The sequence below is a fragment of the Helicoverpa zea genome, chromosome 10 (assembly GCF_022581195.2).
Source record: "Helicoverpa zea isolate HzStark_Cry1AcR chromosome 10, ilHelZeax1.1, whole genome shotgun sequence".
In the NCBI taxonomy this organism is placed as follows: domain Eukaryota; kingdom Metazoa; phylum Arthropoda; class Insecta; order Lepidoptera; family Noctuidae; genus Helicoverpa; species Helicoverpa zea.
This window is the reverse complement of record NC_061461.1, coordinates 2,289,186-2,313,442: the sequence shown is the minus strand read 5'-3', so window position 1 is coordinate 2,313,442 and position 24,257 is coordinate 2,289,186. Positions and strand designations below refer to the sequence as shown.

General features: G+C 36.4%; 1 protein-coding gene across 4 annotated transcripts in view; it reads right to left on the bottom strand.

Annotated features, from left to right (window-relative positions):
- Positions 1–3,395: 3,395 nt before the first annotated feature.
- The window catches only part of LOC124633658 (axoneme-associated protein mst101(2)), a 111,870-nt gene continuing 91,008 nt past the window's right edge, over positions 3,396–24,257 (bottom strand). For 2 of the 4 annotated variants that reach the window (XM_047168958.1, XM_047168961.1), the window contains 18 exons: positions 20,260–20,328; positions 19,693–19,770; positions 14,310–14,459; positions 10,814–11,209; positions 10,185–10,694; positions 9,999–10,105; positions 9,470–9,602; positions 9,060–9,164; positions 8,540–8,727; positions 8,062–8,272; positions 7,332–7,541; positions 6,967–7,203; positions 6,665–6,850; positions 5,677–6,207; positions 5,118–5,303; positions 4,369–4,437; positions 4,100–4,180; positions 3,396–4,004 (listed from right to left, as the gene is read on the bottom strand). In XM_047168958.1, coding sequence (XP_047024914.1) covers positions 4,124–4,180; positions 4,369–4,437; positions 5,118–5,303; positions 5,677–6,207; positions 6,665–6,850; positions 6,967–7,203; positions 7,332–7,541; positions 8,062–8,272; positions 8,540–8,727; positions 9,060–9,164; positions 9,470–9,602; positions 9,999–10,105; positions 10,185–10,694; positions 10,814–11,209; positions 14,310–14,459; positions 19,693–19,770; positions 20,260–20,328 — 3,423 coding nt within the window. In that variant the 3' untranslated portion in view covers positions 3,396–4,004; positions 4,100–4,123. The remainder of the gene's footprint in view (positions 4,005–4,099; positions 4,181–4,368; positions 4,438–5,117; positions 5,304–5,676; positions 6,208–6,664; positions 6,851–6,966; positions 7,204–7,331; positions 7,542–8,061; positions 8,273–8,539; positions 8,728–9,059; positions 9,165–9,469; positions 9,603–9,998; positions 10,106–10,184; positions 10,695–10,813; positions 11,210–14,309; positions 14,460–19,692; positions 19,771–20,259; positions 20,329–24,257) is intronic. The other 2 variants (XM_047168960.1, XM_047168959.1) reach the window with 2 other exon arrangements.

The window sequence follows — 24,257 nt, the reverse complement described above, 5'->3', positions numbered from 1 at the left end:
GCCTCTACTGTCATGACCAGACTTATTGCTGTCTTTTAAGTAAATATTTTTAAGTGATTCTATTATGGGTTTCTGTGTTTCTGAAACTGTTTCATATACCTCAAGTGTATGCTGCGTAGGTTGGCCTCTATGGTCATGACCAGCCTTATTGCTGTCTTTTAAATAAACATTTTTAAGTGATTCTATTAGAGATCTCTGGGTTTCTGAAACTGATTCACATGCGTTATGTGTATGTCGCGTAACCCTGTTGCTGTCTTTCAAATAAACATTTTTAAGTGATTCTATTATAGATCTCTGTGTACCTGAAACCGTTTCATATACCTCTAGCGTGTGACGCGTAGGTTCACTTTTTCTTGGTACAATTTCGTCAGGGTCCAAAATGTATGGATATGAGTTTGTATTGGATGAAACTGCTCCCTTTTTCTTATAAAGATATTTCTTTTTGAGTTCTTCTATTGAATACTTTGGAGTACCAACCAGTTTTCTGCATAGCTCTACTGTATTCGTGCCCGCATCAGTCCTTTTTATTTGGTAAGCATAATCACCTATAGCTGATGTCATGTAATCATGACGAATGTACGGAGCTATGTAGGGAGCTAAGTACGGGGCTACGTAAGGGGCTACATACGGAGCAATATAAGACGCTACAAAAGGGCTTACACGAGGAGATGTGGTCGTATCTGAATGACTGGATTTGAAGCCAACTACTCTATTGTTGTAAAAGAGGCATGTATTAGATTCTCTGCAGTCTTCGCACGAACAGGACTCGGCAGCTTCTTGTCGCTTTGCGTAACAATACGGGGATTCACATTTGGTGCAGGAACATTTTACGTCAAGAGCTTTGTATTTAGAGTAACTTCCTGACGAAGCGTTGTGAACTTTTTGGGTCATCGTTCTTTACGGAACTCCGACCTTCTTTTACTTATTGTTTGGTATTTTTACTTGACTCTGATTCATCTGATATTTTCATTGAATTCTTCGACCCCGCACTGCCGCAACACAAGTTTGCCGATTTCAAAACCTGAGGAAAATTACTTTATCAGTACCTATTATATCAGTATGGATTGAATCGGATCCAGGATTAAATTCCCGGGGATTTCCCGGAGAATAAGAGGACAACATAGTTGTCTACTTTTCTTTTAATCATCATCTAAAATACATAAATTCAATTGGGAAAATACGCATTAAAAATTATAAGCATTTATTTAGTCTCACTTTTTTAAACACGAGCTACATTCTGACAGTGATAAAAACAGCGTTACGTAAAAAATATTCTAATCAGAATAAATAAACTGGACGTGCTTTATCAGTAACACACTTAAACACCTTTTAAGTTTTGTCAAACTTGCATGACTTTTGTAAGCATGAAATGAGAGTTTTGGCATCGACACACAATCAAGGGAAACACGCGTCAGCGTGAGACAACTATGGAGAAGCGAAGTGTCAGACTTTTACTGACTAAAAACCGTCGTGTTCCGTCATAGGACTTTTATGTACCAGGGTCGCGGTAACTCTTTCGAACAATCCCGCAACCCCAGCCGTCACGCGTCTTCTCCAACACCGCATCGCATTACGTTCGAGTAGTTTTTTGGTGGGAAATCATCAAATTAGCGGTCCTCTGCGAGCGCAGCGTAAGCGAGTCTCAGATTTTTTCGAACCAAAACCCACCATGTTCCTTCTTTAGCCCTATTACTATTACCTCTTTATTTATCAGGGCCGTTGTAACTCTTTCACACAATCCTGCACCTCAACAGTCTATGGATTTAGGAACCCCCCTGGGACATTCAAGTCTCGTGTCTAGCGCAAAACAAGATTTTTATCTTGATCGACGCCCTAATAATGTACACAGATAGCTTTTAGAATTCCTTCCGGCCTTAGCCATTTTCTTTAGGTAACTCAATTTTTTAAATATGTTTAGCTTATAAATTCACACAATTCGCAAGCACTACATTTGATTTATCTTATTTGGAATCGCCAGAACTTAAAGGTAACCAGTATCTAGACACACGGCAGTGTGTCCACCAAGTCCGAGCACAAAAAAGCGACACTCCGGCCGTGTGTTATATTACACGAAACATTTCGGGCCAATTTCGACCCCCTATAACTCAAAATCTATTGTATTTACGCATATGTGGGATTGAATGTTTCTGAACGATTGAGATGTGTGTAAGATGATGGACGTTTCTAAACGAATGAGTGGGAGTACGAGGGAATGAATGAATGAGAGTGAGAGATTGGTGGGAGACCTTTTAATTTAAAGATGGAAGAGTTAACAGATTGTCGATGTACCTAACGATTTTAAGTAAAAACACGAATAAATAGTTTAGATTGAAATTCAACGGTTATTATTGAATTACGCAAGTATTCCACGAACCCTGATCCCCACACATATATTTTTTTTTCTGTACTTTTAAATGATGTTACTTGGCAAATTTTCACACACGTTCCTTGTTATAGGTAAACCTACTTAACGCAATGAGTCAAAATGACAAAAGAAAATAATTTAATAATTTTCTTTTAATAGAAAATTATATACTTGACTCAAAAAAATGTTATCAGTAAACTGCTGGAAAAACAGGTTTGCGTTCCTGTAAGTATTAGAATTTTAGGTTAATATGATATTTATTCTTTACAAGAATCTACTTTCCAAACTGCGGAAAATCAAGTGTGCATTCCTGTAACTATTTTAACTGAGGTATGTGTATGGAACTTGGTACTTATTCAGATCCCACTTCTTTTATAGGTGAAGCATTCCCATATTATCGAACTTGGCAGCCTTTCACATTTTTGTTTTGGGTGGGATGTACATACATTGTACGTAAGTACCGCCTACGTATACATGCAAAACTAGAAGTAGGTACCTACCTTCATCCATCACCTTCGATTAACCAATCTGAATTTCAAAGGTTTCATGATTTCATTATTATTTTTTTTTGTATTTTTCTTGATTTCATATAAAACAATTTAGAATGACATCTCCTCTTGACAAGTCATTTTATATTTTTGACAATAGTAATAACATTCTTCTTTTATTTTATGACTTAGCAGGTGGATTAAAACCTTCTTATGTAAAAAGAGTTTGCATTTTTTTAACCTATTGACGATGTAAGTTTTTTTAACCTATTTTCATTTTGTTTAATATAAATATTATTATAAAATCTTTCGAAATACTAATAGTACCTAGTCTATAATAAATAAATAAACTAAACTAGGTATAACTAATTACTTCTCGTCACTACTTGTACAAAAATTCAGTTATCCAATCTAGATTATACACTACGATATATTTTACGAAGTTTACTATGTAAGTTTATGTTGTGTAACCCCTGGAACTACGAAATCTATTTTAATATTTCGTTCAATGAAAAAAGAGGACAGAGACAATGAAACAAAAGTTTTAAATAATAATTTTAATCGATCAATGAATCATCTCCTCCTAAATAAAACCATTTTTAATATATAAAATAGAGACAGACAATGTATCTAATTTTGTGAGTGACTCGATTGTTAATAAAACAAAACATTGATTCGTCATCGAATGATATAATATTATTTACACAAACAACACTTGCCCACAATAAAACTAATTCACACAATTTAGAATATCCGTCGACAATTTTGATTTATTCGATACAAAATTCATGACAGAATTATTGATTTAATGTACACATAAATCATCAGATCTGATACATTTAGAACCAAATCGAGTTTCAGTTCTAAAAGAAGCCTGACAATTAAATTGTCGAGTTTTATTGCAGGCAAGTTTACATCAAAACACGATTGGCACAGAAATGGACAAAATAAAAACAAAAATACGTCGAGAATTCATGCGTATTAAAAGTTGTCTTATTCGAATGTAGGTACACTTGTTCGATATGGTTCGCTTACGTTATTCATAAAATAGGAGTATTACTTTATTATGATACAAATATATTTACAGTTCGTAAGTTGCTAACGGCTTAACTAATGAAGGCACCAGAGTGAGGTCGGTGGAGGTATTACACCTGAAAGACAAAAAAAAACAAATCAGATTAGCATATCATATACTAAGTGGCAAACCTAAAAAAAATAATTAAAGGATAAAGAGAGGTTTCCTTACATAAAATTGCACGAAATGGCGTTGTTAGACATCCGTGCTCCAAACTATCGCATTTGTACCCAACGCACAAGATGGACAATTCTGCAACAGAAAACACATTACCATTAGTTAGGATCCTTTAATTCAAATGAATATACACTTATTCAGGGGTTTTATAAACAGTCTAAGTACTTTTTTTTCTGGATGCGGGAAGTAGATAAGTAGTTTCTATAGCGGGTGAGTGAAACCTTTGGTGGAATCTTGAATCTAGTAACAAATATAATACTTACAACAATACTTTCGATTGCATTCGCTAATTGCTCCTCCATAATTTTAACATCGCCGTGATCCAGAACTTCCTGCAATAGCAGAAATTCCAAGATAAGTGAATTAGTAGGTAAAAAACACGAAGAAAAAAGGATAAAGAAATAGTTTTGAATCCGTCAAATTGGTTAAAGTATCCTACTACCTGAAAAGAACGGTGAAGGGGGAGGGGGGACATTAAATTTATTGGTCACAAAATAAATATAATTGAAGAGCGTATTGAAAGAATTGAGTAGTGCGCCTGGTTTCTAATGTTTTATAGAAACTATAACAGGTCTATCTGTAAATATTATATAAAAAAGGTAAAAACTGTGTGTAATGGTAAGGTAAATCTTTGGATCTTCTGAACTTTGAAAAATATTTAACCAATAGAAATCTACTTACGTCATTTTTGAGTGTCATACTTAGGCCATTTTTTTAACACGCTTAAATATTATTAGGTCGACCTGTATGTATGTGAACTATGTAAGAAAATCCTGGAATTTAAATTTGACCCACTTCCCGGTCTTCGATTAGAATTGCACACATTCTGAGTTCTGATGACAATTTATGATTAACTAAGAAAAATCATTACAAATCCAATATGGCGGCCTCTCCAAGATGGCGGACTTGCTGACGCGGGTCAAACCGCAAGAATCGGCAAGCTCGTAGCTCCTGACACAGCTCACCGACGCCAGCCGCGCTGCGCCCGCACTCGCTCCCAGTGAATACACACCTCCTGACACAGCTTGACGGCGTGCGCGAGGTCGGGGCGCTGCGCGGCCAGGCGCGCCGCCGCGCACGCGCAGCTCACCGACGCCAGCCGCGCCGCGCCCGCCACCACGCCCGCGTTACCCGCGCCCGCACTCGCTGCCAGCCCGCCAGCCGAGTATGACATCGACGACGCCGCGCGCTGCCACTCCTACATTATAACCCATCGAAATCACATGACATAAAATCGAGAGAAAATGTTGATGATTGATGAAAAAAAAACGTTGAATTTTTCTTCGAATTTGGAAACTTGATTAGGTATGTATATTATGCGAGAAACTTCATCAAATAAAAAACTATCTAAGTGATAAACTAAAGAAAAATAGGCTGTAGAAATCAAATGATAAACCCATGTTACCACATCATTAAAATTATATCGACCATAACCATTATTAGGTTGTCACAACTCTTGAATCGATTAGTAAAGTAAAACATTCGTTATCTAATGCAGTTATAACTTTAGTCACAATGGAATGATATTAAATAAGTATGAACGTCAAACAAACCGTAACCATCATACTGACCTCTGTATCAGTCTTAGCGTCAGCGTCCCCTATAGACCTAACGAGCTCCTTCGAGATAGCCATTAAGAGGTAATTTGTAATTTTCGCTTTGGTATCAGCAGTTACTTCTCTACTATTAATCAATTTGATGTCGTTGCACAGTCTGGTCAGGTCGTCGTCTATAGTGTTGTGAACCCTTTCAAACAAGTCTTCGATCAGTTGTGAGACCAGTTGGCTGCGCATCGATGGACAAGAGCAACGAGACTCCGACGTTATGTAGCTCATGCTGTGGTGCATCCTCCCGTAGTCTGTCTTCTTTGGTACCGCCGTGTATACGGAATAGCCTTCGTCTATATATTCAGTTCTATCCGGCTTTAGTTCTACGCGAGAGGCGTGGAATGACTGCCTCATGGTTTCACTCCTCAATTCCTCCAACTCCTCCGTTTTAATGGACAATTCGTGACTCAAAGTCTTTATCTTCTCGTCACACTTCCGTTTGCACTGAGTTAAAGCTTTCTGCGTCAAAGCTAGCTGCTTTTCCAGAGATTCGACCTGAGAACACATGTCTTCTTAGAATTTCCTCGAGGGCTTCCCATGCATATTTACACGTCACACCACGGTACGGAGCATGCACGTCGTGAGCCGAGCGATCGGAACGAACAAAGTAAGTGTCAAGCGAACATGCAGGTTGCGTTAGTTTATATAGCGCTAAACATGGAAAGCATTACAGAGTGCTACCCAAAGCAACTACGCATACCAACAACAAAGCTAAACTATCACTAAATAAATACATCAAAACAAATATCAAATCAAGAAGTTACTTTAAAAAGTTCTAGAAATAAGGTTTTAGGTGTAGTTATAAAAAGAATAATCCTTGTTTCCCTTTGATTAAATATGAATATTCCATTTCCAATTAATTTTATGTTTAATCCGGATTAATAGAAGCCAAATGGATCAAATCCTGACAAAGGAGTTCGGTAAATATTTGGCTAGAACCTATCGCACATACCTCTTCCTTCAATTCACTATTAGTGACTTCTAACTCTTGATTGTTCTTGCAGGAGCGAGTAAGTTCTTTCCTGATGGTCTCGAGGTCTCCCATGAAACACATCTCCGCCTTTTTCACGGTTTCTTTCTGCGCCTTCAACTCGGTGTCCAATTGTTTGTTTAGTTTTCGAAGTTTTTCAATTTCATCCTGGGAAACAAATAGAGTTTAGGCATTAAAACAAAAAAAAAACTGAAGGAAGTGGATTTATTTACGAAAATGTCACTATTGTAATTGAAAATTATAAAAAACTAAAGTTATTCTACCTTGAACTTAGCGTCGAGAACTTTCAACGTTTCTTCAGACTTCTTGGTTTCAGCTTCTGCCTTCTTGAGCGCAGTATGAATGTTTGTGTTCTGATCTTTAAGATTTTTGGTATCCCTCTCAGCTTTCTCCAAGGCTATGCGCATTCCAGATTCTGACTCTTGCACTTCCCTTAACTTTTGCTTCAGGGGCTCTAAGCAACGTTTGTATTGTTCACGCTCGTTTTCTAGTTTTCTGACCTGAAACAAATTATTTGGTTCTTATTTATTGATCCACAAAGGAACTTGAAGTGTTGCTTTTTTAATTGAATAACTGAAGACATCATATGTTCAATGTATATGCACATTAGTCTTGTTATTGCCCTTACCTTTCCCTTAAGCGATGATTCCGTAGCCTGTGACTCTTGGATCCTCTTCTTATATCCGCCTTCCATTTCTGCCCACATGTCATCTGCTTGGGTTAACATCTCCAGGTAGGCGGCTTCTCTTCGTTCTAGCTCGGATACCCTGTTCTTCAAGTCTTGTTCGCTGATCAGTAAGGCTCGGATCTTAGTTCCCATTGATGGATCGGCGGGTTGCTAAAGAAAAAAACAAATTGATAAATTACTGGATTTAGAAGGAATGATTATTAGCGATCAGTAGATTCCAGGTTCTTTTTTGTGGGATAACACAGTCAAACATTTCTGTAGTTTTCATTATTTCGCTGCGCAAGCGATGAGAAAGTGCAACAGAACTTAGCTGTTTTGTGATAAAAAAAGAAAATTCGATCAAGATTTCATCAAAAGAATGGTCATGGTTGGAGACTTAATGTGTTATTGCGAACATTGTTACAACGCTCTACTTCGCGCGAACATGTGTGACTCCACGTTATCAGAAATCGTTGTGAATTCTAATCAGATTATTCAAATTTCTATTACATCAGTAGAATCTGTCATGCGTGACTTCGTTATGAAAATGTTTGTTTTAGTTTGTGTTGTTTCCGTATTCCTAACGGTGTAACTCGTAAACTATAATTAAACTATTCATACATATCAGTCTATCGTAGCGAAATATACCTATCGAATATCAATATCTAAGTTTAAAATATAGTTTCTTTACCTTTCCAGATTCAGTATCTCTCCGTAGCTGTGATTCTAAGTCTGAGATCTTCTCTTCAATCTTCTCCTTCTTAACTTCTCCACCGCAGATAGTAACCGCTACCTGTCTCTTAGTAATCTCTAATTCTTCCTCCAACTCTCGCACTCGAAGTTCAAGTTTCTCTTTAATTTGCTGTGTCTGTTTCTCGACTTCTTTCTTCTCCACTAATAACCTAGGGACGATAAGGAATACAGGTTACCTATTTATAATATATAAAGTACATTTAAATTTGTCGATAGATTTTAGAATCTATTGGTTCTCATGTAACGTGAACTGTCTTGCTGTTAGCTATGTCAAGTAAGTAAAGAGCAGTGAGAAGGTTAAAGCGGTCGTTGCTCTTCCGTCTGTTTTGTTACAATAGCACTGGACTGCAACCTGCCCCTAAATTATGCACCTTATAGGAAAAAGACTGTGTAAATGATGATCATTAGATACATACTTGTTGACCTCTTTCCGCAGCTGTGTCTCAAGGGGAGTGGATCCGGTGCGGATGTCATTCCAAGCGATGACGGCGCCGCACTGCGCCGAGGCCGCGGCCGCGCCGTGCTGCTCGCACTCCTGCCGCAGCTGCGACACAACCTGCTTCGTGCTCTCGCCGAAGCCGCTCATGCGGTTCATTAATGCTCGCTGGGTGGGAGAAAGAAATTGGTTTTTGATCTTCTTATATATAGCTGTTCGTTAGCCTCACTAAAACTCTAGAGTGGCTGAACCGATTTGGGTTGTTCTGGTTTTAAAATGTTTGTAGAGATCCAGGGAATTGACATGAAGTAATATGTGAGAAAGAGATTTTATTAAAAAGGTGAAGGTCTGGGTAAAGAAACTGTTACTAGGTGCGACACGCAGGCCCTATGTTTTGACACATGATAAAAACATTACATTGATGAAATAACTACCTACATAATATATCATAACCTGTAAACATATACATCCCGTAATGTTCTATAAGTAAAGTGTAGTACCTTGCCACCAGTGGACAAGTCAGCGCCCACCGCTTGGACGACGTTCCACGCGATCAGCGCCGGCACTGCTTTCTCCAGCTTCTCCAGTCTCGTACGTAACTCATTCTGGAAATTACACATAGAAGATTAAAATTCCCTTATCATAGAGACCGTAGTGTGGGGTCCTGCTGCACGGTGAACCAACGACGTTGCCCTTCGGTGGGGGGTTCAGCAGTGGACAGCAATTGGCAAGTATAATGATGATGATGATAAACCATAGAATGCCAATATGCCAGCTGGACTAAAAATATTTTAAAAACAGTTACATTTTACTTTACTGCAAGAGTGATGACGAAATTAAAAAAAAATAACTAAGCTCTCAGGACTTTTGCTTGAGAATTTCACCAAAATATTCAAAGAAAGTTATGTACCTCTCTGGCTTTCAACGCGCACTCCCTGTTAGAGAGCTCGGCCATGAGGCGCTCGGCCTGCGACCGCGAACACTCTCGCTGCTCCGTCATGTCTCTTAACTGAGCTGAACAGAGCTCATAGTCCATCTCAAGCCTGGAAACGAAACAAATGTTAAATCAACACTCATAAGAACGTACAAAATCGCCACTATGTCAGATTCTATGTTAGAGATAGCCTATTTATCGAAAAAGTCTATAGACACGAAATTGTTCCCATGAGACCCGGGTGAAACCACTGGTGGGAGCAAGTAAAAACTTTTAATCAGGTGTACGACCTACCTGTACTGCTGAGATTGAAAAACTATGTTTCTACTGAAGAAATAATAGTCAGAATTCGTTGTTATTACCCAAATAAAAATAATTTGATCCAAGTTCTTCAAACCACAAAGAAGAAAACTACATTCAATTTGCAAGTCAAAGTAATAATAAAGCCAAGTGGTTGTTAACAATAGAGATATGCCATTAAGTTTTATGTGAACACGTTACTTACTGTTGCCAATGTAAACGGGTGTCATTTTCGATTTCTTCTAGTTCACAGCAATCCTCCTCAAGTCTCTCGTACTTATCTTGTAGTTCGGAAAGTTGCGATTCGAGTTCCTGTAACATTAAATAAGAATATTGTTTTAGATTTGTAACGATAGAATCTTCAAGATTTTGAACTTGTTATTGGTCTTACCTGTATTCTGTTTTCAAGAAGGAACTCTTTCTGCAATCTCTGTGCTAACTTAGCCTCTTTAACGTCTTGTGCCGCTTCGTAAATCGAGATCTTTCCCTCCAAAAACTTAAGCCTCCTCTCGTAATACTGCTTGTGTTTCTTCCCCAACTTCACACACCTGCACTCCAGGCCGTCTCCATCTTCCTTAGTACTTAAAGTCCTATTTCTAACTCCTTGTCTCTCTAACTTCTCTCTTATACTATTCAGTCGTTGTATTTCGGTGTTTAGTTCACCACTACATTCAAAGCTTTCGTTGACATCTGTTTGGGTACACTTTGATTCTGTCTCGACACCTTCAAATATGCCACTCTCTTGCAGAACATTGGTGGGTTTCCGCTCTTCACTGCAAAGACTCTCCAAGGACTCGCATTTGTATCCTTTCTGCTGATATGGTGTAACAGTTGCGATGGCCTTCTGAGTTTTGTCAGTTTCTTGTTTGAATCTTAGGTCACATATTTTTCTCGGTTTTGCCTGCAAACAGACAATTTAAATTAAATTACTAAAATATGGGCATGTTTTTGTTGACACTATGTGAAAGCTTTTTTATTATTATTTACATTGTCAAATTGTGACAGATGTTTCTTACTGACCTGATAGCATTCGTCTTCACTGACAGAACTGCTCAATGCTTGAAGGTTGTATAACAGCATAAGGACTTGTTCCAAACAGGCCCTGTCCTCCGCTGACGCCGCATTCAAGATCATCTGCTCCAAGTGTTCTTTGACTGGGTTACTTTTGAGGGAATCACTGGTTGTTTCGGAGTTTTTGTCTAGAATATCGGCTAACACTTGGGCCCTGGCGAAGTCTTCTTTGAAGTCATCGTGTGGCGTGCCCAAGTGCCGTCGGGGGTTGCAGGGACTGCTGGGGGCGTGGGGGGATTTGTATCCGGAATCCATTCGTTTGAGTTCGGGAGACGCGGAGTCCTTGATGCGGGAGCCTGGGGACACGCAGCCCGAGTCTGAGTCGGTCAGGTTGTCCCTGGCACCCTGGAAATAATAAAAAAACTTACATTTCGTAAACCACAAAACACAAAATACTTGAACAAAGATTAATAACACTTCGCACAATTTTTCAGCTGAATGTTTACAATCCTTGTACAAGTCACGAGAGCAACGCATTAACTGCTTGTAAGAAGGTTACACGGTATTACGTTACAAGATTTTCGTAACAATACAATCACCACATCACACACGTTTTATTAAAATCAAGATTTATTACAAAAAGAATGAGCTCCAAAAATCGGTTTGTGGACGACTATGCCCTGTTTAGGCGTCATGAGGCTTAACGATCGGCTGTGGATCGGCTTGCAGTAGGCGTTGACAAATATACCTATGTAAAACGTTTTTTTTCTCTCTGATACAGATTAAGTATGTTGTAGAATGTTGCTACTATAATAGGCAGTCGTTCGTCGTTCGTGGAAACGTAATAATAAACTGACATGGAGTTATGAGACGAGTTTCGCTTCCTCCTTCACTGGCCTTTTGTTTGTGTGTCATTCTAAATAGAATAGTTATTGTGATCTAGTCATTCATAAACGATCCCTTACACTCACTTGAATGAATTCATGCTTCAGGTGAACAAATACTGAGTTCATTCCTAGTACACACCTCTCTGAACGAAGACACACATTTCACGGTCACCAAGTTTTGAAAACTATCATTATTTCTGCCAAAGTTTTGATTAAGAGGCTCGTGTCCTGACTGACTCGTCATCATTACCTAGCCTTTTCCCAAGTATATTGGGGACAGCTTATGGTCTAACCAGGTGTAGCTAATTACCGGTCTTTTACAAGGATCGACTGGCTATCTAACCTCCTTAACCCGGTTGCCCGTGCAACCTTTGTTAATCGTCTTTGTTAAGATTGGTAAAAAGACTTTTTCCTCTAACAAACAGGGGTTTACTGTGCTCTCAGACGAAAACTCAGGAGAAAACATTCTAGAAAAACATAATAGCTATATTCGAACAAATTAGTTCCGCGGTAACCACTAACCATGCGTTTTGGAGACCACCGGTTGCACATTACGAGAGTTTGAGCCACCTACTAAATTAGCTAAAGCGTAAAATTACTGTGTAATTAGCGAGGTGGTTTTAATAGAGTTAACGAAGCTAAGCAGACATGTTTATTGTGACTTTCGTTATTGATGGGGTACTGAATTGGTGGATGGTGGGCCGTGGACCGTATCAAGTTGCAGTAACGGGGTCTATGATAGGCGATCTTGCGTTGCTGGCGGTTGCATCAAGGTGTATGTAAGGTATGCATAAGATTGTTGTTACATATTCGTGAGGTAAAAGTTGATGTGTTAGCAGTAATGCTCTTTTTTATAGCAAAAATGTGATGGAGTGTTCACAGCAGCTACTTTATGAGACAGAGAAAGAATGGATGGAGTGTTTATACTCACAATACTACTTGAATTATGTATATTAAAGGAATTTATAAACTTTTTTCTTACAAAATTTTATCAAACTGGCAAAACTTTCGGTGTAAATATTTATTTAAATGCTTCAAATTATTTAAATCTGTCTTGCTTAACTTTTAGCTACTGATACAGCGTATGAGTAAAATTCTGTATAGTAGAAACGTCGCTGATTCTTTACGCGAAGAATTTCATGAAGTCATTCAGCGATGTATTGTCAATATTGTCATGTTTACAATGAATCATCGTAAGGAATGTCACATCAACATAAATTATGTTTATGACCGCTAAGATCCCTTCACTTATGCATCTTGTACAAATACATACGTGCTCTGATAAAGAACTGTCACTATTTTCTAAAAATTGAATACTACGTGAGATTGTATAGGCCTACTTGATAACGAATTAAGGGAATGAGTAGATTAATTGATAAAGAGATAAGGAGACAGTAGGATAATACATACCTATTTGACTTATTCTTAGAAAAAAATACACTCCAGTGCAATTAAATCGGGTCACTTCCTAAAGGTTCTATTCATGTCCTCATGTGTGAAGTTTTATCCAACTCGATAAAATTGTACGGTTATATTTAACGAGCATACGGGATTGATTGTAGAAAAAGGCCATGGCTGCCAAAACATCACAATACAGGTAATGTAGATATAAGTATTGTAACCACATACCCTGTAATTTATTGCTCTCGCACAAACTACGCATTACTTTATCCAATACATATCTTAGCAAACACGTCTACATTCAAGTTATAAGTACTTAAGTGATATACACAGTGACTAACTGAATGAGGTAATCAACCATCCAGTGTCCCATAAACAGAGCCATATATCCGGCCACCATAATACAATAAGTTTCAAAACCGTTCGGTGTTTCCGTTAACACCTTAAGTTATTGAAAGAACTTCGTACAACCAGTCTAAGGTGACCTCTAGATTGTATGGCGTCTGTAGAGGCCTTAGGTCAAGGTTGTCACTGGTGATCATTGTGACGTGAGAAATGTATGCTATTGTGATGGTGTTTTATTGATAACGGTTAATTGATTTAGACTTGTAGTTAACAATTGTTTGTGATTTCCAAACAATACTAATGAAAATCCACTATTTGCAGAAAAATATAAATAAAATCTTAGTTGTATCTTACAGTTATGACGACGCTTTTGAAATGATGCAGGATGTAATAGAAACTTGACAAGTAAATAATATTGTACGAAAATTATTACATCGTAAATATGAGGTAAGCGTAAACAAAATGTATTGTAGATACCAAGCTACACAATAACGAAAAACAATTTAATAATAAAGTATTTGGATATAATTATGATGGCCCTTTGCATTTAAATTTGCAGTAAAATATATGGAAAAAACTAATCATATATTCAGAGGCGGAAAATTAACAACAAAAGCAAACAATAATACCTTAACGCCTGCGCCATTCATAACTCCAAAATCCATTGAAAACGACATAACCTTCACCTTCACATAAGGTTAAAAAACACAACACTAACAAACAATTCGTAACACACGCGAAAACTCACACGACACACGAAAAATTGCGAAAATTTTCGTAAAAAATTACACTTCACGCCACTTAAATTGACCACTCACGTTGTCACAATTTTTTTTCTTTTTTTTATATATTTTTTTCAAGTTTTTTTTTACCTTGTCAGGGTGTGCGTCTTCCAACTCCAGCAGCCTGAACTCCATGAGTTCGAGCTGGTCGCGCGCGTCTCGCAAAGCGTCTGCTAGGCGCGTGCACTCTCGCGCAGCGGCTGACGCGCGCTCCGCCGACGAACGGCATTGGCCGCATGACTGGAATGAAAGGGACCATCAGTTTTGTTGGAATATAGGATTTTATTTCTATGTATAATTATTTTAATCTGGACATAATACCTAATAATAAATTTTTAAATTAATAATAAAGTCAAATCATTTATTTTATTCAGGCCTTTATAAGCACTTATGAACGTCAAAAATATACAAAGTTGAAGTAATAATGTTTCAGACCTATAAATAAAAGCTAACTGGCATGTATTTTTTCTAAGTTTTTTTACTAGAATTTCTGTAGAGCAAATGAAAAATAACAGAATATAACGGAAAATTGCAAAGAAAAATAGAATACGCTTGGCTATCATTTTATTATCTCCATAATTTATGGACTAAGGTCAGTCCAAAGCAATTATTGCGTTAACTAATTTATGTTGTGTTGAATTCATTTTCGTTACATTATGAAAAACATAAACATTATTTAAGTAATAAAGTGTATTAAAAACCTTTTTTTACTCCACTCCCATGACAAGGTTGGTGACTCTATAAAAATAATATAGTATAATCTACCTATCCAAATTAGTATACTTTGTGCACACGAAAATCTAACGTCCACGTGCGTAACACCCACTATCGGCTCCATTTCTAGTTTAACCAAAAAAGTAAAACCTCGCATATACACATTTGGATACAGTCGAACAAATGAAATAATGTCGAAACAGTTGCCAACATATTCCATTCAAAAAAAGATTTTGTAAGTCAAGAAACGGATATTAATTACCAGCATTTAGCCTGTAGTGAAACGTATCAATTTCTAATTATTTGTTACTTACATCGTATGTAAGTACGTTCAGGTTTTCCTACAGTAATTTACTTGTTTGATCAACATAGAAATCACTGTATTTTATATTTATTGATAACCTTGTTCTATGAGACGACTATCTAACTAGTTCTACCTACGTAATGCATTTAAAGTTACTATTTACATAATAATTACTTATTTATTATGACACTGACATATCGCAGCTTTTCTTTGTTGACAAACGTCTAAATTGTTGAATTATTTATAGATTGAACTTGATCCTGTGGAAATTTATTTATACCATCAAATTACAATTGCCTATCTAATTTTTAGAACTTAATTGTCTCAATGCCGTGAAATACCGAAAATAACATGTATAATGAAGTGTTACGTCTATTAGTAGTTACAACATTTCTGTGTGCTTTATGCATAAATAAGTTGTTTACCTTGCACGTGTTATTACAATCTTAACAACATTATAAAACATGAGAACATTGCTCACAATTTTCTAAATAAAGTTTTTCATTCTACGGCTATCTCGCCATCATACGCCCATTCAAGTACCAAAGTACCTACAGCTACATACTCGTATGAACAAGACGTATGGTCACCCTACATAACATAGAAACACAATACAATGACGCAAGAACCAAGCCAATAGTTTACTAGGTGACAAAATGTTTGTACTGCAATACTATTTGACATTTTAAGCTGTTCAGATCCTTTCGTGTGCCGTCTCGTGCCCAAGGCCGATAAGCATTCTTTGAGATGCATACGTAGATTAGGTGCATTGGCTCCGGAAGGTATATAAGTACCTACGTACTTGTGGAAAGATCAGCGCAGTTTATGAGTAGACAATAAAGTACGTGGTGTACATACTTAGTTTTGTATCGAGTTCATATTCATTGAAATAAGGACTTCTGATTCTTGAAATGTTTTTATTACCTATACATATTTTCGGCTGATTTGATTGCAGATAAGTGAATTATAGTTGGCTACAGCATGCTTGCATGTTCCTAAGATGTTTGAAAAATAATAAACAACTCAAGTACAAGAAACCGTTTTTCTCAACAGTGAAGGCAATTTTCCGCTTTTCCGACTCGTTAAAAATTTACGCTTATGCATAGCACATTGATTTCTATAGTGCAACGGACCGATAAACTATCGTACAGGTATAGAAAGAACACAGGTGAAAAACCACCCCTAATTAGCTTCACCATAGCTCATTCATTAGCTTCTTTATGATTGACGCGTAACAAACACATCATCTGACACTAACCACTACTGTTCAGATATTATATTTCTATATCACGATAGTTGCGTGCTACATATCGCTGGTAATTGAAAATCTTTCTACAGAGCATTCTGTTCGGTAGGTAAGTTACGAGATCGCAAACTCACGCACGTGATTTGTTGAAGTATCAGTTTATATCTAAAGGAAATTAATTAAATAGAAGCGCATACATGTTTTAAAGAGAAACAAAAACAGATAAGCTGGTTTGTCATTTATGAAAAGCAAAAAAAAATATCTCACTAATATTAGATTTAATCCTCATGAGATTTAATCCTCACTAATATTATAAATGCGAAAGGAACTCTGAAACCGAGAGACAAAAACAACTGACGTCCTTTTAACGTACCTACATAAAAAGGCGTTTCACGTCAACTCTTAGAAGTGGGTACTTTTATTTGCACGTGGGTGTAATAGCCCAGTTACCAGTGTGATCGCCTTTTGTTCGCCACTATGGTCAAACAATTAGATTTCATCGTTATTATTTAAAGTTCATAAATCAAACTGATTTTTGTAAGTGATAAGAAGTAAAGGACAATGGGCGATTCCAGTCCAAATGTCCACCACGAACGAGACCTATATGGCTAGATAGCCCGTTGAATATGGAACATTTTTTGTTATGAAAGTAAAAAAAAATATAATGCCAGAAAAAAGTTATAGCAAAATCAAATAAAACATTTTATACATTTTTTCAATTTCTTTTTTTCAATTATTTTTCGTGATGTTCGATTTTCGTACTTTCTGTAACTTCTGAAGAAATAGAATTGTTCATTATTAGAGAGAAGATACCACCAGTTACATCGAACTTTCTTAGATCCAGGAACCGCTGAGTATATCCAAGCACTTCTGGCGCCTCAATTGGTTAGTGATTCGTACATCCATCGGACAAAAAATATGGGCTGTTTATATGCAAATGTGTCTTAGTTTTAGACTCATCTTAGTTTTAGATAAAGTGCGTAAATGGAAGTGGAATAAAATAAAAAATGATAATGATAACATACAAAAACTACCGAAAATTAAGAATACATTTTTGGCTATAACTTTTTTTTGGCATTGTTTTTTTTTTTACTTTCTTAGTAAAAGTTACTCTAAATTAAGTGGACTATTTAATTATATAGGTCTCGTTCGTGGTGGACATTTGGACCAAACTTCATACATTCTTGCCCAATCTCCTTTTGAATGTAACGTCGCTTCCGTGATCGTTAATTGAATTTCCTCTGCCATATCCTAATGTTTCAGTAGGATATATTTAAAAAATATTATGGCATTAAAAAGAGTGTAAAGTTGTAAAATGATTTTCAATAAATACTTTTCATTATTGCTTAATGCTTGAAGAGATTCAGAAGAATGCATGAGCATTTTCATGAATGTCACCTTCATTTTCCATTAAAAAATATTAAGTATACAAAAACGTTTAGCAGATATTAATTATTATGAGTTCACTCGACCTTCATCGTATGAATCAATATTTATGTTGTCTACAAGGTGTGACTGGCGATGTAGGTGATAAATTGCATCGAATTTAATAATTACATTACCTAAGAATATTATGTATTTTGTTATACTGCAATTTTCCAAAACAACATATCGTCATCATCAACCTTTTTATTTTTCCCACTGCATGACACAGACCTCTTCTCATACAAAGAAGGAATAGAGCGGAAACAAGAGATGCATTACAACATAAAATTCCCATAAATAAATACATTGAATATCCATAGTCTAAGATCCTTAGATTTCCAAGTCCGCGATCTCACATACAAATAGCGTATTTAAGTATATTTAACTTATTCACTAAACAAAACTGTCGATTGAAACGGTCCAACAATTGCGCAACTTTAAGACATATCTTTAACGATATTTGAATCTAAACTGTGTAAAACAGACCTAGATTCAATACTTCCTTGAGATTTGAAATCGTTGGCTAATCTATACTTATATTATAAAGCTGAAGAGTTGTTTGTTTGTTTGGACGGGCTAACCTCAGGAACTACTAGTCCGATTTGAAAAATTATTTCGGTATCCGATAGCCCATTTATCAAGGAAGGCTATAGGCTACTTTTTATCCGGGTGTGTGCAGAAGTTTCCACGGGATTCGGGTGAAACCGCTGGCAAAAGCTAGTGTAGCAATATTCAAGTTACTATCAAGCCGAATGTATCAGACTTACCTAATTGTATATACAAGGAAGAAACTATTTGGAAAGCATGCTGCTTTAGCCGACAAGTGTGTGCTAATTCGTGCGTAAATAATGAACTAAAATGCAATGATTAATGTCAATGAAGACTGGTAGATACGTGCATGTTAATTGGCCCATATGTGGTGTGTAAGGAATGGAATTCATAACACATTACATAACAGAGCAAGCTCATTGTGTGTTTGTGAGCAATCGGTAAAAGAAAAGGCAATAGAAACCTTCAATTGACGACTCAGATTCTTTACTTATTTATGACTAGTTGCTTGCTGTGGTTTCGCCCTCTTTCGAAGGACGAGAGAGACGTTACGCATTTGCATAAAAAAGTAGCCTAGTCTTTTGTCAGGTTCTCCACTATAGTATACCCAATTTCATTGAAATCGGTTCAGTAACTTTGTCGTGAAAGTAAGACGGTCCGATAATATTTAGGTATTTAAAATTTTTCATTATCTTCTAAGAAGGATTCGGTTGTAAATAATGCATAATGCAATATTAATTTCCAGAGACATCCACTTCCTGAATGCTGAGATTAACCTTTTTAAAATACAGTGTGATTATAAACAAATTTCTGATTACATTCTAATCTACTATTTAAAGATGCTGCACTGGTGCATTAATAAATTACTTACATAACAAACGCGAAGAAAAACAAATTGCGTTCTTTAAAAAAACACGCTGAAATAAATGGCATTGACTTAGACCTACTTTATTAGGGACACCGACTTTAAAATTTTCGATCTTAAAACGAATTAAAGTTAATAAAATAAAGCGCGGTCTTATCGCTAAGTCATTTTCTGCGTCCTTGCAGGCTGATGTTAATACATATAAGGAACTGTAGCATTAAAAAATAATACCTAAATATAAGAGCGATCTCTTCCAGACAATCTAGATGGCTGATCCTACGGGAGACGGCTATCACTAGCTGTTGATTCTACAAATCTGGCTGAAATATATGTATAATATAGTTTGTATATGTGTCTGTTTGATACTGACCCACATGTCGTTGTGCGGTTGGGGTGACAGCGAGGCAGGGGCGGACGACACCGCTGAATCCTCGTCTGACGGAGCCTCCTGCAATAAAACATTCATTATTAGATTTCCTTCTAGTATACCTGCAAATTATTCTGTAACAAATACCTTTCCTACGTGAAATAATTCGTTCAGGTTTTAGAAATACCTATAGCTACCAAACCTTCATCTATATACATCCCTCAAAGGGGTTATGAAGGTAATGGAAGGACTGATAACCATAACTGCATTGATTACGTTGCATAAAGAAATAGTACCTACCGTCACTCTGTCTAGGTAGGGCCGGTTGTCTCTTGATAGCCTTACATACAATTATGCCTTTGATCTAATACATTAGAACAGTAACATATAATACATAGGTGGGTACAACCGGGCAAATTCTCGTGATTGTAGAATGCAGAATGTGACCTTTTTCATAGCGTGCGTGATTCGTTAGAAATATGTCTGCGTGCCTTACATTAAAATTATTAAAGCCTTATATTAAAATGTTAAAATGGTTCTACAATAATATTACAAATATCTCGTTCTTACTCTGTAAAAGGTTTCTTTCCGATGTTGTATGCCTGTTTTCAGATTTTCTCGGTTCGTTTTCCCTTTTTCCTGTAACAAAAGAAAGCTAAAATTTACTGGAAAGTTAAACTATTGACACATTGTAAAAGTTTTTTTGACTAATTTTGGCAGTCTTATCTTGATTAAAAAATAGCTGTCAACATTTTCAAGTAGTGAGCTATTAAAACCCCCTTTCTTGCAACATGATTCATTCCACGCCCAAGGTGCATACAACATCATAATAACTGCCACTCGTACAACCAATTTCGTAACCAACCTTGCACCTACATCAATCTTGCACTATCTCCCATCTTTCAAGCAGGTTCCTAATTCCCCGATATCTGTCAGCAATCAGCCCGCGGTCAACAGCTGTTGTCCGTTCCATAAGTCTGACCGGGTCGTGACCAGAACAGTGTTGCCACATAACGAAAATAAAAGTACCCGATACGTATCGTGGGAGTCCAACTGTGTAATTTGAATGACATGGGCGAGTATGAATGGGTGTTAGTTTTTGACTCCAATTTGTCATTGTAACGAGACTGCTGATTGTCTTAAGGCTTTAATTGTATTACGCAAATGCTATGTTGTAATCGAGATTAGATTCTTGTCTTAGAACAACATTGTTCAGTTGCCTCAACGCATTAATGTGTTCACTAGTGAATTAAATGGACATTAGCATCGGGGAATATTAATTGAAAATTAATAAATATAAATTGCTTATAAACCAAAGTACCTATTAAAATACATAGTATAATACCTACTCATGTAGAATAAACACAAATGGCCTTACTACAAAAACTTAAACCCCTGTTTTACACTTGTCTAAAAAAATGTTGGCTGCAAAATGAACCATATGTCAACGTCATAATTTGTCATTTTTTTAGACAAGGCATAAACTGACGTTTAAAAGTTTTTGTGGTAAGACGGTAAATGTTCTTGCCTCACCGTACAAGTTTAAGAGCCTACTATAATTTTTATAGTAAGTAGCAAAGTTTCTTCGGTGCGATCTGTGATGCTTTTTCAGTTAGGCGCAGTAAACCTGTGTATAGTCAATTGCGGCGTACAACTCTATCTTCAATTCACCTTTTCTATTTCACTTTTCCAATACAGGTATTCTCGAACGCATAATCTTATGGTATAATTTCCCACAAATGGCTTTACAAGCTACTGATAAGTATGTATTATGTGAACTTTTGCACTTATCTTACATTAAGGCCAGTTGAACCGGTTGACAGCAACCCTTTATTTTAGAGAAAGCTTAACCCGATCTAAACATGGATAGACTGATATGTCTATGTGAATTTTTCTCAGAGATAATTATTTAATTGGACTTGTAAGAATTTATTTAGCATTTTCAATGTTAAATTCTACGACACTTTATTAGCTTGCTGATTTACACGACTTCAAAAGCCAATTTTATAAATCAGAGTAGTTATGTGTAAACTTAAAAATAAAGATAATATCAAAAATAAGAAACATAAACTTAAACTTTAAAACAACTAAGTAACAATTAAATACTATTGTGTTCCAACAAACTTTCAATTATTTGACACTACAATTGATGTTGTTTAGCTTTCGATAAAAAAAGTTCCTTATTCATAATGTTAACAAAACCTAATAACCATTAAAGCACATTTTCACGCAAATATACATCGTCACTTATACGGTAATGTTACGCATTATGTTATTACAGAAACCGTAAAATCAGTTACGAACAATGTCATGAGTTTAGCGCGAAATGTTAGTACGATTACCAATATTGTGCGTTACAAAATTTTCATTGATGTGCGTGAAAATGTATCTGGAAATAGTGTGTCTACTGTTTCTTTTTAACACGCTTATATTATTTACCAAGAGAGATATTAAATATAAGTTTGTTATTGATTCTCATGCCACATGAGTACCAATCGATGCAACTCCTGAAAGTATCGAGATAAGAAATTATGCTTTGAATTTCAATCTCGGACCTGAAAAAGGATTACCTATTTGATACAAAATTAGTATGATTACAACATTCAATCAGAGTAGAATATTAATTCGGATAACTATCTTCTTGTCTAGGCATAGATATTTTACTATAGGTCTAGGTACACCTATAATACTCTACATCTGATTCAAATAGGCACTAAGCTGGAACCAATTATTCGATACCGCGATAATAATAATTGTTATTACACTTCTCGATTCCCTTGCGAATCGTTACTATTCGATTAGCGAAAGTCGATAGAAAGTTGCAAAGCTCATGTGATCATCTGTAGTTATTTGCGAGATCATGCTGCCCTGATTCGATAGGGCTGTGATTTGATTGATCGATTAGACCATTGTATCGATGCATTTTGATATCGATTGTCTATTTACAGTTTGATTGAAATATTCGAATGACATTGTCTTTTTCAGAGAACAGCTTTAACATTGTACGTCAATTGTGTAACCAAAATAAATTACACAATAAATTAACACATTTGTATTTAGTACATCAAACCAATCAAACTTCAACCTGCCAACATTTCGAGCCAAATTAAGTAAGTGATCGTCTATTTGGACGTAGTTATGCAGAAACGTTCCAACCCACTGTACGCGTAAATGCTTATATCTCAAATTAAACTTGAATTTGAGATATAAGCATTTACGCGTTTCAGTTGTATTCTTTTTTATTCTAACTAGTACAGGTACTAGAGGTTTTATTGTTGAATTATATTGAGTTTAGATAACCATATGCTAAATTTTAGGCTGTTCAATCACAATAACTCGATTTCGGGTGACTTGTGGGTTGGAACGTTTCTGCATAACTACGTCCATTTCATACTCCGGAGGAATAACAAATGACGTTCGGCAAATCCAGTCCATCAGAACTCACGTACTTAATGACGACAATCATGCGGACTCGCTTTGAATCACTATTTAATTCTAAAACCATTTGGAATCTGACCAGAACTTTCACTGCATTGTTCTAAACAATTAGTATCCGTAATGAAAGCTAAGAAAGTCAAATATTGTTCAAAGATTCAATAGGGATGGCTAATGCTCGATGACGTATGTCGATATGCCGAAAAACTGGTATCGTGACCCGGTTATTTTTTCTAACTTCGATACTTATGTCTCATGAGTCATGTTTTCGCTATTGATTATGTACGTGCTTAAATTGAATGTAAATATCAAGTTTCTTAACTAAACACGAGTTTCAGTTGGATAAACAAAGCGGTTGATCGACAACTTCAAAGGTAAGACAATGAACCGCGGTGGTTCAGGAGGTCATTGATACTTTCGATAGTTTGAAATATTAAATTCAATGAAGCAGTTTCTTATTTATGTAATACCACTTTTTTATAACGATTGAGTCGATTTAATTAATTCTAGACCATCTTTATTTGCGCTTATCTATACTAATATTACAAAGCTGAAGAGTTTGTTTGTTTGTTTGAACGCGCTAATCTCAGGAACTTCTGGTCCGATTTGAAAATTTCTTTCAGTGTTAGATAGCCCATTTATCGAGGAAGGCTATAGCCTACTTTTTATCCTGGTACGGGAAGTAGTTCCCATGGGATGCGGGTGAAACCACTGGCAGAAGCTAGTCTCCTTTATATTTGAAGACCCAGGCTTTACCATTCAAAGTGTGTTAAATCAAACTTAACATTGGTAGAATCTACAGCCAACAGCTCTTTCGCAACAATATCCCTATTACTTTGTCCTAGGCATAAAATGTCCTTGCAACTTTGATAATGTTCCAGTCATAGAGTATTTGTTCAAAGCCAGTTTATTTGGCCCAGTTCCCATGCTCCGCAAGTACTTCGACAGCTTTAGACTGATTTGCCGGTGTATTGATTCTGTTAGACGCATTGTTCGCCTTTTGTTTCATAATGTTTTAGAACAATGGATTTGGACCGCGGTTCGTTTCAAGGGCTCCAGTTATTAATTCTGATACGGTATGTGAGTTAATTGCTGATGCGTGTTTAGGAACTTGTTTATCTTTAATTCCTTTT